This window comes from Balearica regulorum, chromosome 1 (assembly GCF_011004875.1).
Source record: "Balearica regulorum gibbericeps isolate bBalReg1 chromosome 1, bBalReg1.pri, whole genome shotgun sequence".
In the NCBI taxonomy this organism is placed as follows: domain Eukaryota; kingdom Metazoa; phylum Chordata; class Aves; order Gruiformes; family Gruidae; genus Balearica; species Balearica regulorum.
This window is the reverse complement of record NC_046184.1, coordinates 78,925,457-78,948,659: the sequence shown is the minus strand read 5'-3', so window position 1 is coordinate 78,948,659 and position 23,203 is coordinate 78,925,457. Positions and strand designations below refer to the sequence as shown.

Sequence of the window (23,203 nt, the reverse complement as noted above, 5' to 3'; positions counted from 1 at the left end):
TTTTTACACCGATTCTGCAATTCCCGTTCTATCGGAAAGAATATTTCGTTGTGTCACGGAGACAGCAGCACCCATGTGCCGGGACTGGTTAACTGGAGGAGGTGTTCCCAGGGTGTCTGGAAGAGCTCTTGGCCAAGAAAACTCCTTCAGTCATTAACCAATTAACCTGAGACGAACATTTACAAACCCTACGGACCGAGGAGACTTCGGAGCCCAGTTCTTGCTCATTTCGGCTGCATTTGTGCTAAATTACCTGCGGTGTACGTTTCTCTTTCGGGCTTCGTTTTCAAACCCTAACCCCGTCATCCGCAGCGCAGGTCTTTCCACCATCTCTCCCACCACTAAACCGTCTTTTTTTTTTTTTTTTTCCCGGGGGAAAGGACAAACGCCCAACGAGGCAAAGATGAAGAGCACATGTCTTCTGCACGTTTGGGGCCACACGGAGCGAGAGGCTCCCGCCTGCCGCAGCGAGGAAGGGTCGAGCATCCCCTCGTCCTGGGGCGCGGCGGTGCTGAGGAGGTAGGAGCCGCCCGGCTCGGAGGAAAGGCAGGGAAAAGGCAACTAACCTGCCGGGAAACGTCTCTTCGGACCGGCATCTTTTCAAGAAGGAGAGAGGGAGAGGGAATAGAGGAGACGACAGCTCTTCCTGCGGAGAGGTGCGGGAACCCGGGAGCCGCCGGCAGACGCTGCCGCCCCGGCGAGGCGCTGCGCCCCCTGCTCGCCCCCCTGCACCGGCTGCTTCACACCAGTCCTTTCCCTCCCCTTCTCTCACGCGAAATCCAATCTGGAAGCTACGAGTGTGCATGTCTTTATTTCTTATTCAGGCGGGCTACGACAACATATACGCTTTTTTTTTTTTTTTTTTTTTTTTTTTTTGAAAGATCCCCCTGAAACCGGAGCTTAATTTTCAACACCGGGGACAACAAGAGCCAAGCCCCTGCCGAGGCTGGAGAGACGGCGGAATCCTTCGGGGAAACTAGGGCAGCCGCCCATAATAAAGCAATTAACCGAGAGCGGAGCTGGGAGCTGCCAGCTCCTTCAGGATCTCTCCCAGGGCGAGCTGAAAGGGTGCCACGGCAGACGCAGGGAGCCAGCCGCCCGCAGCCCGCCGAGCGAGAGCTTTAAAAATGCCCCATGAAGCGGGTGAGGAGCGTTTGCGGAGCGAGGAGTACGGAGAGGGCTCAGCCAGGGAGCACGGATTCATTGCAGCCCGGGCTAGATCAGTGTCTCTCCATTGTCATCCTCCCCTTTAAAAAAAAAAAAAAAAAAAAAAGAGAGAGAGAGAGAGGGAGAGAAAAAAGTAGGCGGATTGCAGTGACTGACTGCCCAATGGCAGCCCCGAGTCTCAGGAGAGTTACAGAGAGAGAGGGAGAGAGACACTTTCTGCCATCCAAATCCCTTAAACCATCCTCATTCCAACACGAGAACCCACTGTAACAACTTCCAACCACTGAGACATGACAGGCAGGAGCCCAGAGGCAGCAGCAGCAGCGAGAGCAGCAGCAGCAGCACATACTCTGCACAGGGAGCAGCATTAGCACCAGGGGAATACTAGACACAACAATACAAACAAACAAACAAACAAACAGACAAAGCCCCCCCAAGCCCAAGGGACTGGATTCCAACTCAGATTCAAGCCACAGCTGACACCAAAAAGGGTGGGGAATTACGACCAGGGGGGGCCAGAAAGGAATAACCAAGGAAGCGAACTCCAAGAGTGTAAACGGGATTCAGCCATGATCCTTTTCTCATCTCGCAGTGTGTTACTCTCAGTGTATTACCCTCAGATTTTCCTCATCCTTACCAGTGGGAGTTACCTGTAAGTGATCCAGATTTTTTTTTTTTTTTTTTTTTTTTTTTTTTTAATACTGTTTGAAATGACCCCGCTAGCAGCTACCTAGGGGCAATGCGCAAAGCAAGCAGAGGGAGCCGGGAGAAGCCAGCACGGGCGGTAGCTCCGTGCAGTGCGTGGTGGTGAGGATGGTGGTGGCGGTGGTGGCGGCGGCGGCGGAGGTGCTGTGCTGGTGGCGGTGCTGGCGCTGCTGCTCGGACCCTGCCGAGGGAAGGTGCACACCGCCAGGTAACTCCCGGGGCTGCCCCGCCGGCGGGACCGGGGCCCGGCGCGCCCGCAGCGGGGGCGGCGCACCTTGGAGGGCGGCGGGGCAACGGGGCACGGAGCGGTCGGCGTCTTCCCTGGGGACTCCGACCCCGACTCCTCCTCCTGCCAAACCGGAGATGGGCATCGCTTCGCGCTGGCCGGGGGAAGTGTGTTTCTGCGCGGAGATCCCGGGGAGCTGGGGGGCTGCTGCAGCCGGCGGCGAGCGCCCAGCCCCGTAGCCCGGGGAGAGCCCCCGGCCGCGGAGCCGCCTGCTTGCCGGCTGCTTTTGCTCCGGAGGGATCTCCAGTCCCGCAGTTAGAGCTGGCTCCAGGACCTTTTCCTTGTGAGGAAGGGGGTGGAGGTAGGGGTGGGGGAAATGAGAGTCGGTGGGTGGGACTGCAAGGAGTTTCGGTCTCTTTTTTTTAATATCTATATCTGTATCTAACGTTGCGGTGGATAAATAGCGGCTGGGCTAGTCCGTGCGGGCTGCGGAGAGGGTGGCCGCCGTCGTGCTCCTGCAGGTCCCCTGGCAGGTCTCTGTCCCCGCCGGGCGCCGCGTTAGAGGGTCGGGGGTGGCCGTCGCGGCCCCCGGGCCGGCCAGCCGCGGTGCCGAGGGGAACCGGGTCCGGCCGGGGCTGCACGCCGGAGCCCCGAGGGGCTGCCGGGGAGCGTCAAGAGCTTCTGCTCTCCCGCACTCCGGGCGAGACCTGACCACGTTTAGGGCAGACGTGGGGAGAGGAGGGCGCTGGGGGCGGCAGGTCCCCCGGCCAGCGAAGCCGGTTTAAAACTGGGACCCTTCTCCCTCCCGCCCTGGGACACGGCGTGCCCCTCCGTGCCGAGACTCGGGGATCGGGCCCGGGGAAGCTCCGGGAAGGGCAGCGGCCGGTTCGGGTCCGGCCCAGGCTGCCCGGGGATCGCGGCAGAGGGGATCACCTCGGCTCGGGCGAGCTCTGGACGGTGATGGGGAAAACCTACCTCGGTATCACCGGCCTCGCATCCACCTCGGATGCGGATTTCCCTTCTCCCCCACCCCCGTGGCGAGGTCAGCCCTTTTTGCACCCCAGCGGGTGCAAAATTTTAGTTCCTACCCTTGAACTGAATGTGGATTTATATATCTATACATCTTACTTTTTTTCCTGTATGTATGCACGGGAGCACATGCACATAAACAAGCACATGTGCGTGCGTTCCTCTGCGTGTGTGTGTATTTTCTGTGGGCTATGGAAAAGTATAACCCACCGCTATGGAAGAAAAGTAGGAATAAATCCACTCATAAAAAGAAACTAAACGCCTATTTCTACATTCTTAATTCTTAATGAAATGCACATGCCTTGGCTACCGATTTTTAAAGGCGCTTGATTTATGGAAGCACGTTAAGTTTAATTCGGTTGGATGCTATTGATTAAATCAAATAGCCAGAGCTGCCTGTTTCTATTCACAGGCGGGATGTGTCTGCTGGTAGGTGACCAATAGCTTGTAAAAAAAAAAATAAAAAAAAAATTGCAGTGCTATCTCTTTTTGAGAAAAAAAAAAACAACCCAACACAACAACAACAAAAAAAACCCAAACCAAACCCAAACCAGGAGGAAGGAATCGTAATAAATAAATAAATACACCCTTTTAATATAAGCGTAGCCTTATTTTTCTCAAAACCGTAGGAAATTACTATCCTACAAAGTTTTCCTTCTATAAATAGTTCAAATCTTGAAACAAAAGTTTTAAACCGCACACCAGATGCTGGGATGCTAGCGGTTTCCCTTGCTGTGTGACATAATTATAAGGTCCGAAAGCAAAAGCTATAGAAGTATAATAATAATACTAAGGCGACTGCTGAGGGGAAATACAAGGGAAGCAATGCCTGCTTTATTTAGAGCGAACTGCTTTGGGATCTTTTGAGCGCTGCCCCGCGACAATGAGAAGTTGTTGCGGATAAATAATGCTCCCTCGCCTTTCCCTGTGCCATCCCCAGTTCATCGCCTCAGCGGCAGGTCACTCGGAGCTGGACCCGCGGAGTCGGAGCCGAGGTGGCTATTGCAATCCAGCAGAGCAGAAGGGAAAGGGATCAGGAGGTGAAACCCAACAAAGCGGAGCCCCAAACCGACGCGCACCTCTTTCCATCCATCACTCCAGAGGGACGGAGCCGGCTGCCTCCCCGGGGAGACAGCAGTGCGCCCGGGGCCGGCGGAGAGAGGCTGCCCGGGCCCCCCCTTCCCCGCTCCCCGCCCTCCCTCCGTGCCTCCCCCCGGCCGGGTTTGCTGCATCTCAGCTGCATCCCTCCCCCATCGCCCCCAGTAAGCGGGGAGCAGCGGTGGGGAGAGCCAGGCACGCTGCGATGCTTCGCCTCGCTCCCGTTTGAAAGTTAAAAGACAGAGGAGTTATTTCAGTGCTTAATGGATAGTAGCCTAGCGAACTTGTGGTGTTTATCTTGTGGGTAAATATACTTCTCTGGCTTACTAATGGTAGCTTTTGAAGATTAAAGCATAGTAGAGCCTGTTCGAGCATTATCTTCTGGTGTCTGTTTCTGCTACCCTCGCTCTCTGGAGGGGAGGATGCTTCCCAAGCTGCTATTTAGTGAGCTCTCATGGACTGTCAATGGTTATGTTAATTTTGCCCGAGATCTCTATCATCTTTTGGCTATGGGAACAACTCCTCCTTGCTGGTCCTTCAGGGATAAAGACGAACCTACCAAGGGCAATATGGAGTGGACGAGCAAACAGCGCAAGGGTGTCCGTGCTCCGTCTCCCTTGGTGGATGTGAGTCGGGGCAGGGCGGGACGGGGCACGATGCGGCTCCGTTATTCTGCTAGAGAAGCTGTAAAGCAAAAATCCCATCGTGAGGAAATGGGACTTTCAGAATTAAAAAGGCAACGATGAAATGAAATTTCTTTTTCAGAATGAAAAAGGCGCTAGGGCCTCAGTTTCTTGTGTGCACTAGCTGGGAAGAAAGTTAAGTTATAGCAGACTACATGCGAAATTAGTTTAAAGAGCCAACTCCTTTATAAAATTGATTTCTATATTATAAGTATACCGTCTGATAAAGTAATCTTCTTCGGTGTGCTTGCCTACTAACCTTTGGTCTGCTGAGACACTGTAAACATTTTTACAACCGGAAACAATTAGTGTCTGACTTTCTGAAAAAGAAAACTGACTGCAGCTAGAATAGCTGGTATTAGGATGATTGATGCATTTTAATGCTCTGGACATATTTTGGTAATCCAATTACATATTTAAAGTATAAAACTGACATTTAATAATATCGATGTAATTAGAATAAATGTCTAAAAAGCAGGATTATATATAATACTGTCTGGCACCATTTCTTGCAGCGCATGTTTGAGTGTGCATGTGTCTGTACACATATACGTATTTAGCTTCTTCTAAAGAAGATGGTGCTAGTCTAAGTTTCCATTTGTGTACTCCTTTCACTGTTCATCTTCTTTAGGCTTGGATGCATTCACCAGCAACATAAGAATTGGTTCTTAAGAAGCTTATTTCGGGGATTATCTGCTGGTACATAGGCAGAGTTAATTCAGTTATTTGCTATCAAGTGATTGGGAATAACTTGTAAGAGAGTGTATGTAGTAATAGCAGCATAAATCTTCAAAGTGGCTATGTATTCTAACATCATAATATAGCAAATAATTTATATTAGCGAGTAGATATTACTGGCTGGTTAGGAAATGTAGAAGGAGAAAAATCCTCTGCATGTTTTACATCTGTTCTGCTGATACTCCCGTGTCCTTACAATTCCACATCCTTTACAACAGGGCTTCTCCTCACTCGTGGGAAGTGGGTTAGAAAGAACGTGTATTTTCCATATGCCTACAGGAAAGTATTCACGCCTAATCCCTAAAGATTAGGACTGTTGGAGATAGTCCCTGAAGCTTGTCTCTTAACCTGTGCAGTGTGGGAAGGAGCTACGTTAGCAGAGAACAGCCAGCCTGCTCTGTGGTGTAGAGCTTTCAGGGGGACAGTGGGCACGGCTTCACCATTAGTATCAACCAGCGTGACTGATGCTCCCACATTAGCTGATACAGTCAGGGCTACACAGTCTGGCCCTCTCTTCCCATCCCGGTTAGGTCAGGGCTGTATTGACCTCTGTGATAAAGCTGGCTGTTATGGGAACAGGATTGTCCCCGGCTTGGTCACTGGACTGCAGTGTAAATCTGTCATTTCCCTGCTTTTTGCACCTTGTTCTTCTTGTAACTGAGACTGTGCCCTCTTTAAGGCAAGCTTTCGCTCTGGACCTCTGCTTGTGCAGTGTCCTGTGTCCGAGGAGAGCTCTGTTGAGATCCTTAGATACTCCTTTCACATGGTACTGTAATAATAGTCATCTATAAGAGGATTTGGAATAGAACTTCAACTTTACTGTCCCCCAGAGATGTCTTGGCTTAGAGACAGAACAGGGGAACCTCCAAAGGGTATTGACAATTTTCAAGATCACCTGAAGCTAATGCTTTTGCTCAGCAGAAACAAGAAAGATAAAGAATATTTGCATGCTAGGCTGCCATAATCACCGTGAACTTGGCTTATCTGCCTGACACAGGCTATTTCCATGAATTGAAGCTCTCATGCAAAGATGGGAGAGTAATTGTGATATGACTTCTTGGTAGCTTTAGAAGATAAAATCCACCATTTTTCTGAGAGATCCAGAATAAAATTCCCTGTCTAACACCACAGAGCTTTGGTAAATCTGTGACTGGCCACCCCCTGTCCCTGTCATGGTCTAGGCCGGCCAAGCACTCAAGTTCTGAATATCCTTGAATCCAAACGCATTTGGATGTAGGCACCTCTCTCAATCCTTTGTGGTAAGCAGGTTCTGGGAATCAGATGTCTAGCACACCTTAAACTTGGAAAAAAAAAAAAGTAATGACTTAAGTAATTATAAAGAAAGGTGGCAACATCCAGAATTTGTAGGATGACAGCGTGGAATTATTACATATGTTGCATTACTAACATAATATAACAAGTGGGTATAAAGCAACACAAAATATTCAGATGAGTAGGTAAGATTAAATGCAGATATGCTCGCCTATTAAACAAAGAACAAGGCTAATCCCTCAGAAGACAATCTTTCAAAGGAGGTGTTAAAGAGCTAAAGAAAGTGAGCTGCAATTATACAGTTAGACTGACAAACACAGTTTATGCAATGGAAAAAATGCACCATGTGAACCTGGCAATATGGCCTGCTAAACGTAGAATGGTGCCAAGGGTTTTCTTAGTGCATGGGACTGCAGTACTGTCAGAGAGATTCCTAACCCCCCAATATACAGTTCAACCCTCATGTCCTCCCAAGTCACCGCGAGCAACAGAAAGCTAGGGCCAGCTATAGATCAAAGGAGCTCTGCAGCCGTGCTGACACTATGCGTTACAGAACTGGTTAATGTTGCAAGCCCGATTTCTTCAGCCCATCACCTTTGCATGTCATTTTACCCTCAGTGGCCTCTCACCGGTGCTTTTCATGCTCGCTGGCAAACCACCTCTACCTGCTAACTAACTACCTGACAGGCAGCTTTTTGCAACTTCAGGCTCACCTGTCTGCTTGATTCTTCTCATTATTTTTATTCTTTCCTCCTTGATGCTTCACTGCCCTCCTGTACAGCATTACCCCAACCTGCCCCAGGTGTATAACTTACAGAGTATTACAGTAGTGCTCCACATGGAAGAGTTGTACGGGGAACCAGCCAGGCCTCTAGTCATGGGAAACATGACCAAAATATCTTAGCATGGAAACAAAATCTCCGTGACTTTTGGATCATGAGATTGCGCTGTGCACATGTGAATGCCCTGGCAATGAGCTGAACAAACTCGCCACTGAAAGCTGCAGGTTTACGAGCCCAGTATTCCTTGGGAGGCTAAGAAAGACCAGGAGCTCAGGCACAGGAGTGCTCTGGAAGAAAAAGCCAAGGAAGGCAGGTTCCTGGAGAATGTCTTTCAGTCCTTTAAGGGTTATTAGCATGCTCTCCTTCTCTTTTACTCTCCCTTCAATCCTCCCCCAAAAGTAAAAGGATACATTTTCCTTCCATTGTGGAGAGCTGCATAGGACTTGCTGGCTACTTCAAGACAACTCCTATGTATTTGCTTTTGCTACAACACATGCATAAGGAGCATTGCAAAGACTTCAACCAGAGCACTCTAGTGAAGAAATTCTAGATACAGAGACTTAAAGTATTTTCTCAGTAGGTTTTTCTGTTCATATGCAACATATTTCTATGAGACTTCCCTTCTGTTACTGCCTAAATGTTGTTAGGACAAACCTTCAGATAAAACACTGTTGTCTTCTCCACGCTTTCCTCTTGGGTTTCTTTCTAAAAGGCAGTTTTCTTGATAGTGCGATGGAGCTGAAAGTTAGCTGCCTCATTCAGTTCTAATGGAGTATAAGCAGCTTTTCTAAAGTTAAGATAGTTAAGGCCAAATAGTTGCTCTCATCATAAAAAAATCTTTCTTCCACTAGGATCTGACAGCAAGATGATTATCACCTATTAATTATTTTTCAGCAAATCATACCTTCTTTAGAAAATCTGAAGACAGGCTAAATTAGAGAGTTATTGTAACTTTTTCTGGAAATAATTTTAATAGTGCATACAGTTTGTACCCACGCCGTAGTTAGTTTTGAACATTTATTTTCTTTTCAGCCTATGCTTGTGGATCAGATTTCCCTCGTGGCAGGAACCCACAAAGGATAAAATTCACGTTTATGCAAAAATCCCACTTAATCATCATGGTGACATAGTCTTTGTTCCAGCTCTTTGTCCAAGGTCAAATTTCACCCTGAGTTCCTCAGTAATAAGAAAAAAAGGACATCCAGTGGTATAGTAAGTGTGCAAATGAGGGCAAAAGCTAGCCTCAGATGCTTAACATGTGGCGGAAGAATTTTCCCCTTGTGAAGTGGCACCAAGTCTATTGGTTACTGTATTGCGTGTCCCAAATTTTTTATTTGAAGTAGAGCCACCCTGTTGCTAATCAATGGCACCACTTTCGAAACTGCTTGAACTCCAGGGACTTTACTGGCAGATTTATGGTGCAAAGATAATGGTGATGAGTTGTATCTTCCACCAGCACATACCTGGAATGCACAACAAAGGCATTCAAAAATATTTTCTTCTGGATGGCCATCGCTATAGGTCTGTGCAGCATTTTAGGAAGCTCTTATATCTTGTCTTTTTAGCCCTGAGGGCCCAAGGGTTCTCTCCCCTGGGGTTACATCCACAGCTCAGCAAGTTAATAAAGCAGGAGCAGCTCTGCCACAGTCAACGCAGTGACTCTGGTGCAAGTGAGAGGAGACCCAAACGTAAAGTCAGCACAAGCCTTGTTCTTCCAGTATCCATTCGAGTACAGCCTTGGCACAGGCTGCCATATTACGCAATTTAAAGGGAATGTGGCCGTATTTCCCAAGAACATACAGCAAAAGCAATATTAATAGGAGGCCATGTCAGACAAAACCCAAAATCAGTTCTATGGGCTATTGAAAGAATCATTATGGCCTCTGGTGCCAGTAAGAGCTGACATAAAAACAAAATGTTATTTATTTTTTGAGGGGAGAAGCACTTCAAAAGCGCTGTGGCATTTGCTCGTTATGTGCAAGGCATTGTGGGGCAGCCCAGCTTTGAAAGCTGGAAGTAAGCATAAGCCATAAAGATATAAACCACTGTCTGCCTGCAAGTAGGGCCTGGAAAACAATTTGAGGGGTATTCAATTTAAAATTGTTTAAGTGCTGCAGTACTTGGACTGGATATCATATCCACCCTCCTAATCTGGCTGAAGTGAGACATAATTATGAAATGTGACTACTATTTAATAATAGTTTCTTTCATTCAAGGATCATAAGTGAATTAATCCTCCCAGTATTCAAGTGAACTGGGCAAGGATCATTTCACTCACTCCTGGGGTGGAATGCAGCAGCTGCTATGTAGTGCTCAGCAGAGCTGTATGGACATGCAGGACCAGCACCGGTCCTAACATCTCCAGCAGCAAGGCAAGAAAGCATCTGAAAAAGCCCAAGTGCATCTCTAATTGATCTGGACCCTGGCCAGGGCAGCGGGATAGCCCCTCGGAAGAGTACGCTTTTCCGCGCTGGGATTCGCTCTGCGGTGAAGACAGGCGAGATCTGAGACTGGATTGATGCCTGAGATGCTGAATAGCAGTATCCTGACTTCTGCCTGCCTCAGTTTCCCACAGCTTTAATAGGGCAATAACAACGCTGGCACGGCTTGGAGGTAGGGGAGGGGCAGGAGAGCGAAAGCTGCCGCAGCACTTTGAAAACGGAAAACGCGGCGTAAGTGCCATGTCATTACTTTCAGTGACTCTTTTCCGACCGCAAGCAGTGGAGATGGCACGATTGCGTCTCATCTGAAACGTGGCATCGCTATCGCTTACTTGACTGCCATACCCCTCGAGGAGAGGGCAAGGGGAAAGCGCCGCTCACCAAAGTCACGAGCATCGTTTCTGACAATGCCTCCTCCTTCCACGGGAGCCAGCCAGCCAGCCAGCCGTGGGCACAGCCGAGCAAGCCTCGACTGAGGAGAGCTGCTGGCCTCGGGGTGCCGGATGGCTGGTGGCGGGCTGGGTAGCAGGCAGGACATGGTTAAGGGAGTGCTGAGGGGAATGGCAGCATCTCTCATGACTCCTTTGGCTGCTCGCCAGGGAGCCATGTGACTCCTTGGTTAAAAGAGTCCTCTCAACCATGAGACACTTTTTTCCCCCCCCTCTGGTTGTACCTTTTATTTTCTGAACTTAAAAAGAAAACAAAACGTACCCACAAAACTTTCCACATTAAAGTTATATTGTAGTCCGATGACTCAGGGTGAGAAATTCAAGGGGAATGAAGAGGAAGGGGAACATTCCTAAATCAGACCTGTTGTGCTGAGCCTTAAAGGAGAGGAGGATTTTGCTGGATGGAGAACAGCACTGCTGTACAGCATGGTGAGCAAGGAGCAAAGGACGGGTCTTAATTCTATTCCCTACTGCTGGGGGCTACAGCTAAGCCTGTCGGAGTAGCTTCAAATCCAGTGGACTTTGATGCTATCGAAAGGGCCAACGGTGGGAGTGCAAATAAATATGGCTTCATCTGATTCATAGTAAATTCCTTTTTCTCCACTCCCATGGCCTAAAGGGTACATCATCTAGCTTTATAGTTTTTGGTTGTTTTCTTTTATTGGCACCTCTCATCACAGTATCTGAGCACCGCCCGTAACAATTAGATTGGCACATCCCTAGTAGACTTCCTGGAGTCTTTTGTTCTTCTCCCTTCTCTGTCTCTGGGGAGCTCTGCTCAGGGTAGGTGCTTCTGAAGGGAGGGATGGGGTCAGGTTATTGTTGTTAATGTCACTCTGGTTATGTCGTAAAAGGTATATCAAAGAGGAAGTTCTTGCACTATGACCTAAGGGTCATCAGACTCTGGATTAGTCTAATCTCTGAAAGTTTGTTCCCCAGACAGATCCTTTCGACCGAGAGTAACTTACCTCTGGGCTCCGAGCTTTGTCTTGTGTTTTACAATCTTCATTGTTCCAGAGGAGCTCAACAGCCCTGGCAGAGGCAGAGGTTTGGTCTGCCTTCTCTTGCTGGGCCATGATCCACTAATTGCTGTGTGTAGGTTAGGCTTCACACCTTGAACTGGGGATGAAAGAGAATAGGAGAGATGAGAAGGACGTGCATGCAGAGGCAATATGCACAGCATAACCTCACCTGGGCTCATGCTATCTACTTTGAAGTCGGCATGCTGTTTGCATGGTCAGAGCACTTTGGAAGTCATAGAGCCTGTGTCTCGCTTTGATTTTGTCCTCTTTCGGGAGAAAAGGGCAAAAGATTTTGAAAATTGCCCGCAGGGCAATTTTTCAGGCCCATTCATCTGTCACGGTGTCTTGTAGGCTGCACTGTGTAGGCTGCACTGAGTGGTTGGAAAAGCTGTGGCTGGAGAGCGGCAAGTTCAGGGATGCCCGTTAGCCAGTAACACACAATGCAAGCTGTGCTGAGGATGTGAGGGGTGCAGGACAGGATTTAGGAACAACGTCTCGCTCCTTTGTAACCGCCAAACGCTGTCATGCCTCTGAGCAGAACCAAGGCATCGTCTCGGTGTAAATACTCAATTTTAAGGAATGCACTTGGGACAAGCACGTGTGCCTGCCCCTTTGTGCTCCTCTCCTCTCCCCACCCCAACTACGCAGCGTGCCAAAGCCAGCTCCTCAGCAACAAGACTTGGCAGGTGGCACCCGATGAGATAATCATGCCCCTGGGACATTAGGAGGCATGAGGTGCAGCCAGGTGCTCCTAATCTGTCCATGGGTGTGATTTTCTGTGGTAACCACACCCTCAAGTGTTGTCTTACTGCAATTAGGAAATTTGTTCAGTTTAGGTCAAGTACTTCTGTTAGGGTGCTCTTCACATCTAACATGTGTTGGCATGGCAGGAGCATGTGGATGTCCAGGGTCAGGCAATGTACTGTGCTGAGTGGTGTTCCTGCAACTAGCAGGGAAGAGATCCTACTTCTCACTACTTTGCTCTCTGCTTACTTCTGAACCTGGACCTTCCCTTCATGAAGACCCAGTAATCCGAGCATTAATTCAGGTGCAAATAAAACCAAATGGAAACGGCTCTCTGGGGCAAGACACTCTGTTTCATCTGTGTCGCAGACAAGGAACCGTTTAAGAGTTTGCCACTTTTGCTTCCTGGGATTTCCATTTTGCAAGAAGTGCTTTAAAAACTAAAACATCTGAGGGCTGTACCGCAGCAGAGATCAAATGACAGTTCCTTCTCGTAGGTAGAAAATGCCTTGCTTGCAGGCTGGCTTGCATTTCAATCTTACCATAGGTAGGGAAGCTAGGTGCTAAATCAGTCTGGTAGTGAAAAATACCAGCCAGATACTCACACGGTTTCCTACCTTCTTATTAAAGACTTGGTGTAAAAAGGTCCAACAGGTGGTCTGTCACAGAGGTGAATAGGAAAGGGGGGCCTCCAGCTGCTTGCAGAATTTGTTCCCCATGTCTTTACTCGGGCAGAGCTGTCGTTGCTTGTCATGTCTGCTGCAGTACTGTAAGAGGTATAGAACGAAACAGCACAGAAGCGGCTTCGAGTGCTGCCAAGGTCTCGGTGTGACTTTGGGGAAGCCATTCCTGCCTATACTATGTGCTGCCGTTCCTCTTCCAGCGTTGCCTACTTGGGCTGCAAGCGAGGGAAGATCTCTCTGTGCCTTCACACAGGGAAGCACGTGCAAAACTTGTGCTATTTGCCCTTCACTCGGCCAGCCTAGGTGCTGCCTAGTTTAAAGTTTAAGTTTAAATTTTGGCTCCATTCAAACATTGCCAGAATAACTGAAGGATTTATCTCACAGTATTTTGTTAGGACAGTGCTGATTTTTGGAAAGAAATGATAAAATCCATCAACTCACTGATGAAGATCTCCTGCACTGGGTAAAGATAAATCAGAGGGACTGGTGTATTTTACCTCTCCGAAAATGAAAAACACTTCCAGTGCTAACAGAAGTTCTGCTTTTCTTCTTATTGCACGGATATGTTTTTTGAGGTGAGGTGTATCAGATCTTTGCTTACATGAGAGTTGCCTTTGTATACCTAATTAGAAATCAGCTTTAGCTTTCTGACAATAGCTGGCACGGATTATGTTCACCCTAAGACATCTTGTGAGATAATTAAAGCGATGACTGACAACATAGCAGTGTAAAAGGAATGTTTCTCAAAGTAGAGCCGCTTTACAGGTTGCTTGTACGCGTTTTGTTAAATGTAGCCCTGGTATAACTACCCTGACTTTGATGAATTCCCCAGAAACGAATCTGGCGCCTTATTTTTTGAGAGCAAATCCTGAAATTCTCTCAGTTTCTGACTCCTTTTTAAATTCATGTTTAAATGCATGTACATGAATATACCGCTTATGAAGGGTGCCTGAATCACAGCCCTGGAAAACGAATTCCTCGCCTTACCCACAAAACCAGTACAGCACAAGCAGAGGGTGTGTGAGCGTCCCCACTCCACCCCATCCTTGTGTCTCATGGATGACCTAGAGGGGCAACCTCTAGCTAGGCATAAGCGGGTGGCTCACTCCCTGTACTTATTTAATCCTTGGCCAACCTGCTAAGGCTGCCAATAAGGGTGCCAATTGTGGTGGTGGTTTCTGTGATGTGGATAGTCGTCCACTGGGAACTGGATTAAGACCATCAACTCATTTCAAATACTCTAGGCCACAAAGCATCTGCCAAACGGTAACCATTTTTTTGGTCACTACTGACTTGGGTCATGTTTGGATCAGCGATGAAAGGTTCCATATCCCAATACCAATCCCCTGAGCCATACTGTTTCCCAGAATATTTTTTTTAAAGGAGAGGAACATTATTTATTGTCCTAGATTCTGCTTTGATCTGCTGATTTTTAGTGTGCATATTGGCCCTTTAAGGTGCATAATTTTCATTACTTCATTGTAGAGGGTTCAGATGCTGGGAAAGATTTTGGAAGGTGGCAGGTGGCAGACCCATGCGGTGTAATCCAAAAGCAGCTCTCAGAGATAGTGATTACACACTCTGGCACCTCAGTTGGCATTATATTTGGACCTAAAACTGATCTTACACCTTCGAACATGTCACACAGTCCCTCAGCAGGGAAACTGGCATGAAATTGAAGATCACATTGCTTCCTTTGCTCTTGTTCTTTCAGAGATACGTAGATATCTGTGTCGGATCTGTGGCATCAACCAGCTTTGCTGGTAGCTCTTCCAGCAGCTAATTGTATTGTCAGTGGTCCCTGCTGAACCCACCACAAACTTTCGTGTATGCCCACTAGCACCCCACGTTGTCAGGAGATGACTTGAAATAAGGCACCTTATTCATAAGACTAAGATGCTGCAGGAGGCAGAGGCTAAATCATTCGGCTCAAATCACACAGCCCAGCGGGGCAGGGAACTGGAGTGGAGATTTCCTAATCTTAGCCTAGCCTCCAAACCATTAGCAGTCCTTCTCTTCGGCACACCTGAGAGTGGAGCCAGGGCCAGCTGAAATTCTGAGTTTAGCTGGCAATGAATAATATTGCTTCCTGTGGCTCTGGCTCTTGCCCAGAAGAGACCCAGTCTCAGAGAATGCCTAGGAGGAGAAGCACGTTGTCAGCATGTTGAAGGAATGTCTTTCTGGCCTTTCTTGGGTAATGTAAAGCTGTGCAATATTGCCACCAGCTCTCCCTTGAGCTGAAGCAAGTCCTAAGAGGTGACTGGGTTTTTCTTTCCTGGAGATAATTTGCATTTACGCTAGCACGAAGGCACTACTTTGCTTGCATTAGTTCCTCAGAACAGTGAGTCACCCACCTTCTTCTTAATTACATGTGGAAGTGAAGCATGCTGTGATATCAAAGGAGTGACTGTTAAGATGATGATAGAAAATTCTGAGCAGGCCCATTACAGCTATGGATGTTCAGAAGCAACAGAGGAAAAAATGATGGTATTGAGTTGATGGTATTGTGAAGCTGTGGTAGAATCTGCTTTCTATCGCACAAGAAAAGTGTCAGGAGCATCTTATCAGTAGATCTCACAGTGGTTTATTGGTATTAGACTGTGAAAAATATATTTTGGATTTCCTTTTATTTTGTTTAAAATAATAAACAAAAAATATTTTATTCAATGTATCCTTCCACTGTGAAAAAAATTGTTTCTGTTAAGAGAAATAGAAGAAGATGGAAAAAGTAGGGAAAAAATTGTGTTTGAAAGATTATATGCAGTCATATAGACATGTATAGAAATCAGAATTCTTTAATTCTTAAAAAAATAAATGCATCACTAGAAAGCTCTCTTTTTTAAAGTTTCTCTGCTTATTGGGAGCTCTTTTATGTATAGTTTCTCTTTTCAGAATAGAAGTTTCCCTTTCAATAGCAGCCGAGGCTTAAATTCAAGAAAACACATGGAGAAATGTAAGCATACTGGCTGAAGAGAGCTTGTAGTTGCATGCATACATTTCAGCAGACCATGTCCCAAATGTAGAATACACAGGACATATACCGTGCCTAGCACCCTTCTATGTTCCCCAAGTGCAAAGGGATTCCAACATATGCTTAACTCTTTCATAAACCAAGTTCTAAATTTGGGTGATAGCTCTCAATTTTACTTTTTCAGTAGGAAACCCGTGAAAAGTGAGCTGAAAACGTGCAGCGTCAGAGTGTCAGTGAAATCTCAGCCTGGGACGTAGCAGTTTGTGTAAGTCAGTCGGATTTTTCCCTTCAGCCTGTTGGCTGTGCGCGAGGACCAGACTTACCGTCTCAGGAGTTTTGAGATGAAAGGTGATGGGGAGTGATGGGTAGCAAGGGACAGCCAGGGCAGGGCCTGCGCGTTCCCCAGGCAGAAGGAAATGGAGAGAAGTGTGGGGTGGAAAACCCAACGGGAAGGAGAATGAGCGAACCAGGAAGAGAAAAGGGGACGGAGCTCAGCAGCTGGAAGGAAGAAAGTGAGAAGTCAGGGAAGCATGGAAGACAGAAAAGATGGAGCTGGAGAATGAAACAGGCTTTAGGATGGTTGCCAGAGAGGGAGGCAGCTCTTGGGAGGTTCAGCATTTAGCCGAATCATCGTTCAACCTGTCTTGTTGGATCCAAGTCATGGCCCCGTCAGCTGGTCAGAAATGTAATCACCTGAGAGCAGCTTTTTTGCAAGTCAGTATGAGGACCACAGTCTGGAGAGGAGCGTAGCCTGGAACCGGGAGCCAAGCGCAGAGTTAGGAAGTGTGATCAGAAAGCGCGAACAGAGCAGCCCAGGAACCCGACCTCAGCCCAGAGACACCCGCTGTGCTGCTGAGGCTTATTTGTCCCCAGAAAGGATGCGACTGACTAGCACTGGTCGGGAAGAGAGACGACAAAGGACAGAGCACGACTCATAGCTGGCTAATTTCAGCTAGCAGAGGGTGATCCCCCTTTTGAGGAGGGGGCAGGGGGAGAGGTGCAGGAGGGGGAATGTAAAAGAGGTAAGAGACAAAGCGCAGTTTACATCAGTAAGAGAATTTGGCTTTGGAAGAAGATTTTCTGCATCGCTGCTTCACATAAATTGCGCTTAGCTCTACAGTTGCAGGATTTTGGGGGTCTCTGATGAGGCTTTTGAACTCCTAAGGACAGTTTTACTATTTAGCATCCCAATATGCTACCATCCACATAACCTAAAGTCTTATGTGGGTGCACCTTTAAGTTTAGAGATTCAGAAATGCTGTAATACTAGTGGTTAAAAGGGACATGGATTTAAGGCTCTCTTTACAGGATTTCGTTTGTGAGTATTGGGGTAAATGTACTCTTTGGCCTGAGAGTCCACAACTGTATGTATATTATACATAATATTACAATTCCTCAGTCACAGCAAATGCTGTGTAATACTGGTGTGCAAAGTTGAACCGGGACAGTCACTGCTGAGGGGATGCTCAGCTTTTCCTGCCTCTAGAGCATGAATTTATTTCAAAAGCCAAGCTTTCTGGGGGTATAGCATTGTTTGTGTGCAGCCAAACCATGAAGGATTTTCTTCTCAAATTAAATTCAGCTCTTTTCTTCCCATCTCTAGAGCTAACTCTTTTCAATATTTCAGCTGACTGGGATCCAGTTTTTAAAATATTTGTAGGAGCTATTACTTGTTGCAGAAGAGTCCTTGGCTTTTATAGTGTGCATGCACTACCAGGGTCTAGTTTATTACTTTGTAAAGTATTTTTGAGATATATCTTTGTTTATATAAAACTAAGTCCAGTACCGTGCATATTTCACATGTCTCTCTTCTTTTCTGTTGTTTTCTTCATGGACACACACACACACACACATATATATAAAGGCTTTATAAGATACAGAAAGACTCCAGAGAAGGTCCTTCATGAGTGACTATGAGTGGTTTTGGGATCTTCTTTTTAGCTTTATTTAGAGTTCTCTTTCCAAAGTTTTACCCAGTTTTATTTTAAATTGCTTAAATCATATACACACATATATGATTTCAATCTATGTCTCACAAGCCTAATTCTCAAAGTTTCACTCAGCAGTTTTCACTAAGGACATATATGCGTAGACCTAAGACCAGGCAAATATTAACGTAAGCTGGCTATTGTATCTCATCCTTCTGAGGAGCTCAAATTAAACTCCTTGAGATGAACAGAGCAAGATTGTAATCTGAAGTAAATTATCTTATCAAAACTAATCTCAGTGTAGCTATGCTGGTTTCAGTCTTGTCATGCAATCACGGAGCTGGTTTGGTTTTTTTTTTCTCCCTCTCCTCTATTATTGTTTCTAAAATAAAATGATTAAGGAAGGAGATAACTGATAGAGAAACGCATGAAACTGAAAGAAGGCTCAGAAAGCACCTATGATCCCCATTGGTGGATTCTGCTCTTTGGAATAAACCCCAAGTCGCCCACTTTCCCTGAGATGTGAACCCCAAAATATGCTTCCCAGGGACCAGAAAGCACCTGGCAAATACTTGGAGAGAGACTCGCTCATATGTTCAGCGACACACGCTGGCACACACGTGCCAGTCACCCAGGCAGAAGAGTAAATGCTAGCTCCAGTGCTTCCAAGTTGAGAACACATATCTGGGCAAACATAGGTTATTATAACTCTGGACAGCAAACCACAAAGGCATTCAAAGAATCACCACCACAACATTTTACAGAATATTATTACAACTGTCACCAACAGTTCTGTCAGAAATCTGAAAATTGCAAAGGACAAAATTTAACTACTGAGGAGCAAGGAATTCTCAAAAATTGTCTGGCAGTATGCTGGCACGTTTCAGAGGAGATAGATAGAAAAATGCTGGACTTTGCTGCTAACCATCCTGCAGAGCACAGGGGGAAAATTAGTATCAGAACGATACTCGACTACACCTCTTCCTTTAAGATCGTACGTGCATTCTCATTAGTATTTTTATGCCTGCTTGCTCTCCTCCTCTGTATTGCACCACCTCTGGAGCTGGACTAGCTCCAAGGACTAAGTTGAACACTGTTCTTCATCAAAATCTCCAATCTCACTAGAGCTGTGACTTTGGAAACAAGGTTGAATTTTATGAGAGAGAAAATAAATGGAGCTGTGCTCATCTGGCCTGTACCTGCACCAGCAAAATGTGTCACAGCAACATTGCAGTTAAATTATACCTCTGAAGTCACATGAAGACATCTGGTTGGGCATGACCTCTTGTGTTGTGAAAAGACTTATTTTGTGCATTTATATATTCTGATATAAAAAACATGGCATTTTGTGTTGCTCCAGATTTTAATTATGCAATATTAATCCTTTCTCCATGCCTCCTTAATGCAAGAGGTTGTCAGAGGAGAAGTAGAGATTTGGACAGAAGGATCTGGGAGTTGGCACTTCTGGAGCTTGGGAAGCTTCCACAGGAAGGGTTTTTGGTGGCTTGAACCCTTGGCATATCTTCTAGACAGGAGGTAGAGCAGGGCTGTTATGCAAAGGTGCAGAGCTTGAATTCCTTCCTTAAGTCCCACAACCAACAACGGCTCTGAGGGACCTTCTTCATGCTGCATCCCTTTCAGCTGCTATTTCAACCAAAAGTGATCCACGAGCACGTTGCCTAAAAGCTTTTGTTTACATTATTAAAGTGAAATGGTTAAGCACACTAGTTTCTGTTTTTGTCAGATTTCAGGAAAAGCAGATTTGTAGCATGAACTGTGCAGCTCACATTTCTCTCAGAGCGATTGTTTCAGACTCCTTGCAGACTGAGGGGAAGAGCAAGGTTACGGCAGTTTGTGTGTTGAAGGGCTAATGAACTACTTAAGAAAACACGCAGGATCAGAACGGTCCTGCAGCTTCCAAACAGTGAGCGAGGACTTGTTAACGTAGTTGGCCCCGATTACTGTCTGTGTGAGAGCCTGCCAGTATATGTGCAAAGTGTTGCTCTGTGTGTGTGTTAACTTCTGCCAGCAAAGCCTTGTTGCCTCTGTCATCATGTATTCCAGGGACGGCTGTCCTGGAGCCCCAGGCATGGCACAAGCGGACCGTGTGGGTGCTCCTGTATGCTGGGATGCGATTGCAGCCAGACAGTGCCCAGAGCGATGCCCGGTGGTGCCTGCCTTCTGTGTTCTTGTGTGATGCCCTGTACAGAAAAAAAAGATTTATCCTAGAAATACCTGAGAGAGTTATAAAACATATTATTCTACTACTGGTCATGCCCATCTCCCTCTAAAGCCAGGTGTTTTTTAATACTAAGAGTTCAGGGACTTGTCTGTAATACAGCATCAGCCCTGTGGAGTTGTGCAAGTGTGCAGTTGTGCAAAATCCCTTCAGCTGACACTGCCCGAATGACTTGGCAGTTGGTGTAGATCTGGAAACTGAAGTTCAGCATCATGTCCTCTCACTTTGGTCCCAATGCTGGGCGGGATACTGTGTTATCTAGGGTGGTTATTTGCAACCAGGAGAAAATGGGATTGTATTTTTGTAAGTGTAAAAAGCTGCCTACTTTACAGGCCACAGGGTGAATAAGAACATGTCATTACAGGAGTGCTTTTTAGGCAACGTGAAGCCGCCATCTGCATAAAAATGTGGATTGCCCCAGAGTCAATAAATATGATCATATAAGGCCTAGAAATGGAAAGAAAACAATTCCCAGCTCCTCAGTGGTACAGCACGCTCCTTTCCAGCAGTAATGACTTATAAAATATTACACATGAAGCCTGTCAATCATCCAAGGCTGACCATTGCATCTCTGACGTAGGAAATACCGATTCTGGGGGGAAATATGTTTATTTATGTCCTAGTGGTTTTATAACTGCTGCTTAGGTTTGGAGCTTCAGAAGTGGCTCCAGCAAGCCTGGGTTAATGGACTGAGAGTACGAGAGGTGCAGGATAAGTAACGTAGGAGGCATTTCCGCAGCTTACCAGCTGATATCACCACAATGTAAGTGATATCAATGTATGTGCTGAACAAAGCAATCTGTTGTATTGGGTTCCCGCCTAGCTCAGTTCAGCAAGAGGCTGACGTTTTGTGGCCTAATTTCACCAAAGTACTTAAGCCTGGGAGTATCCCACTGGCTCTGGTTCGAACTCAGTGGGAACATATGCGTGTTTAAAACTTTCCACACACTCTTAAGAACATGTCTAAAGCCCATGCTCCGTGTGCTCCATGGGATGAACACCGAAAGGCTGAGTGTCATCAGCAGCCACTGGTGTCGTGTGTGCTTTGGTCACAACATGCTCCCTTGGGTGGGCAGTTGCTTCACCAGACTGTTTTCAGTTACATATTTTCTCTGACCAAGGTTGTTTAGTTTGTCCCTTTGCTCTCAGACCTTCGCTTGGATGGTTTGTGTCGTTTTTTAAGAGCTGCCTTTAATGCAAGAGCTCAGACCTCTTTGGGAAATCTGCCTGCAATCATCAAAATCGAAAGGGACAAATATGCATATGGAACATGCTGAATGTGTAATGTCACACAGATGCCTAAAGGAGATATGAACTCTTCAGGAAATCAGACTGCTCCTGTGCAGGAAATCTGCCTTTCAACTCTTTGGAGAATCTGGGTACTGGACAGATTTCCTTTTAATTATCTGTCTCTGCTGTCATCCCTAGCACTGTTAAAAGCTTACTGAAGGTAATCACCTTCCCTGAAAGCTTGGAGAACATCCATTCACTCACTCGTGTGTGCTATTGTCCGTACATCCATCTGAAGATGCACGTATTCCCCAGCTATGCATATAGCGCTGGCTCCCTTCCCAGTGCCTCTTCTCACAGAGGTGTGCCCACAGCTGCCTCAGCAGCCCGTATGCAGAGATGTGGCATGACCCTTTATTTTTGGTCTTCTCTAGCTCTGCTCTGGAGGTCACTCCTCCTCCAGCACTGTCCTTTCCCGTTCGTTGTCATTCTAACATTTGCTATTTATTTATTTTTAAGCTGGAGCTTTGCTTTACAGCTGCCTGTACAAAGTAGCTTCTAGCAGGGCCAGTCACCAGCACCAGTGGACTTCATCATCTACCACCCATCCCCTGGTCTAGCAAGAAGGAAAGGGAAAAATGTGTACACAGGCAAGGTCCCGTGCAGGACAGAAACACTAAGGCAACAGTAATGAGCACTGATGGTTTCCTATATATATATTGCCAGTGAGGACGGTCATTTCTTTGGAGTTCTCAGAGACTCTTGTAGACTTAGATGGACTTTGGCTCAGGCCACCTTCTTTTGATACAACCATTTGCTTTAATGGAGCAAGTCAAATTGCTCCAGTTCCCTTCCAGTTTGAGATGCAGCTGATTGAAGGGGAGGGTGTGGAGGTTGCAGTGGGAGGGAAAAAGAAGGAATAGTCTCCTTTGAAAGCAAATAAATGCTACTACTTCTGCTAATTGCATAAAAATCAAAAGCTAAGCCATAAATGGTAGTGCAAGTTTGAGACTACTCAACAGCCATGTTCTTCAAATGCAGAATGCTGTATAGGTATAGAAGAGCTTAGTGTTAGAAAAGGCTCTTATCTTCACTTGTTAAACCACTCATGTGTTATGACAAGTCATCCCCAGCCTAACAAATGAAGATTAGTGCACCACCGGCACCGTTAAAAAGTATAGATACTAGAAACGGTAACAGTGGACCCAAATGGCCCCTGATCTTTGGAGAACTGACACCTCAATCCACTCGTAGCTCAGACCCCTTTCTCATGAAACATCCAAAACCCACCTGTCTGTCACGTACCGATGAACATGCAAAGTACTCTTTTTGATATGAGAACTGACTTCCCATTCCAATTAATCCAGTGAAAAGACTCCCGCTGTTTTCAATAGGCTTTGGATCAAGCCCAGGAGTGGCTGATAATGCACACCGAGCATTAACATGTGACCCAGAAGGATGGCAGATATCTCAGCTTCTGCTCATATTTGGCAGCTCCTGTTAAAGCCAAGGCATACCAGAGTGGCTCCTCAGAGATGATTCGCTGCAGAGCGGCTGAAAATTGGCCTCGGTGTTAATATCCAGACTTGTTTTCAAAGTCAACTGCTATACATAGTTGAGTGTAGGATTTTTCCTTTGAAAAATTCAGTATGCGGAAACCACAATTGCTCCATGATAAGAGGTAAACAAAGAGAAGAATAAACGGTGCTGTGAAAGGCAGCAGCATGTTGCAATCTATTTGAATGTTTATCTGCAGCAACATGCAGGGGTGGATTCATACAACCAAATTTAGGCAA

General features: G+C 46.5%; 1 protein-coding gene across 8 annotated transcripts in view; it reads left to right on the top strand.

Moving 5' to 3' along the window:
- Positions 1-23,203, top strand: part of WNT7B (Wnt family member 7B) — a 97,833-nt gene that overhangs the window by 5,731 nt on the left and 68,899 nt on the right. Inside the window, exon 1 of one of the 8 annotated variants that reach the window (XM_075760446.1) lies at positions 1,255-1,819. The exons of 3 other annotated variants lie outside the window; for them this stretch is intronic. In XM_075760446.1, the coding sequence (XP_075616561.1) occupies positions 1,737-1,819 (83 nt within the window). In that variant the 5' untranslated portion in view covers positions 1,255-1,736. Of the gene's footprint in view, positions 1-1,254; positions 1,820-2,014; positions 2,081-2,286; positions 2,460-10,915; positions 11,020-23,203 lie in introns of those variants that run through there. 4 more of the 8 variants (XM_075760503.1, XM_075760465.1, XM_075760458.1 and 1 more) reach the window with 4 other exon arrangements.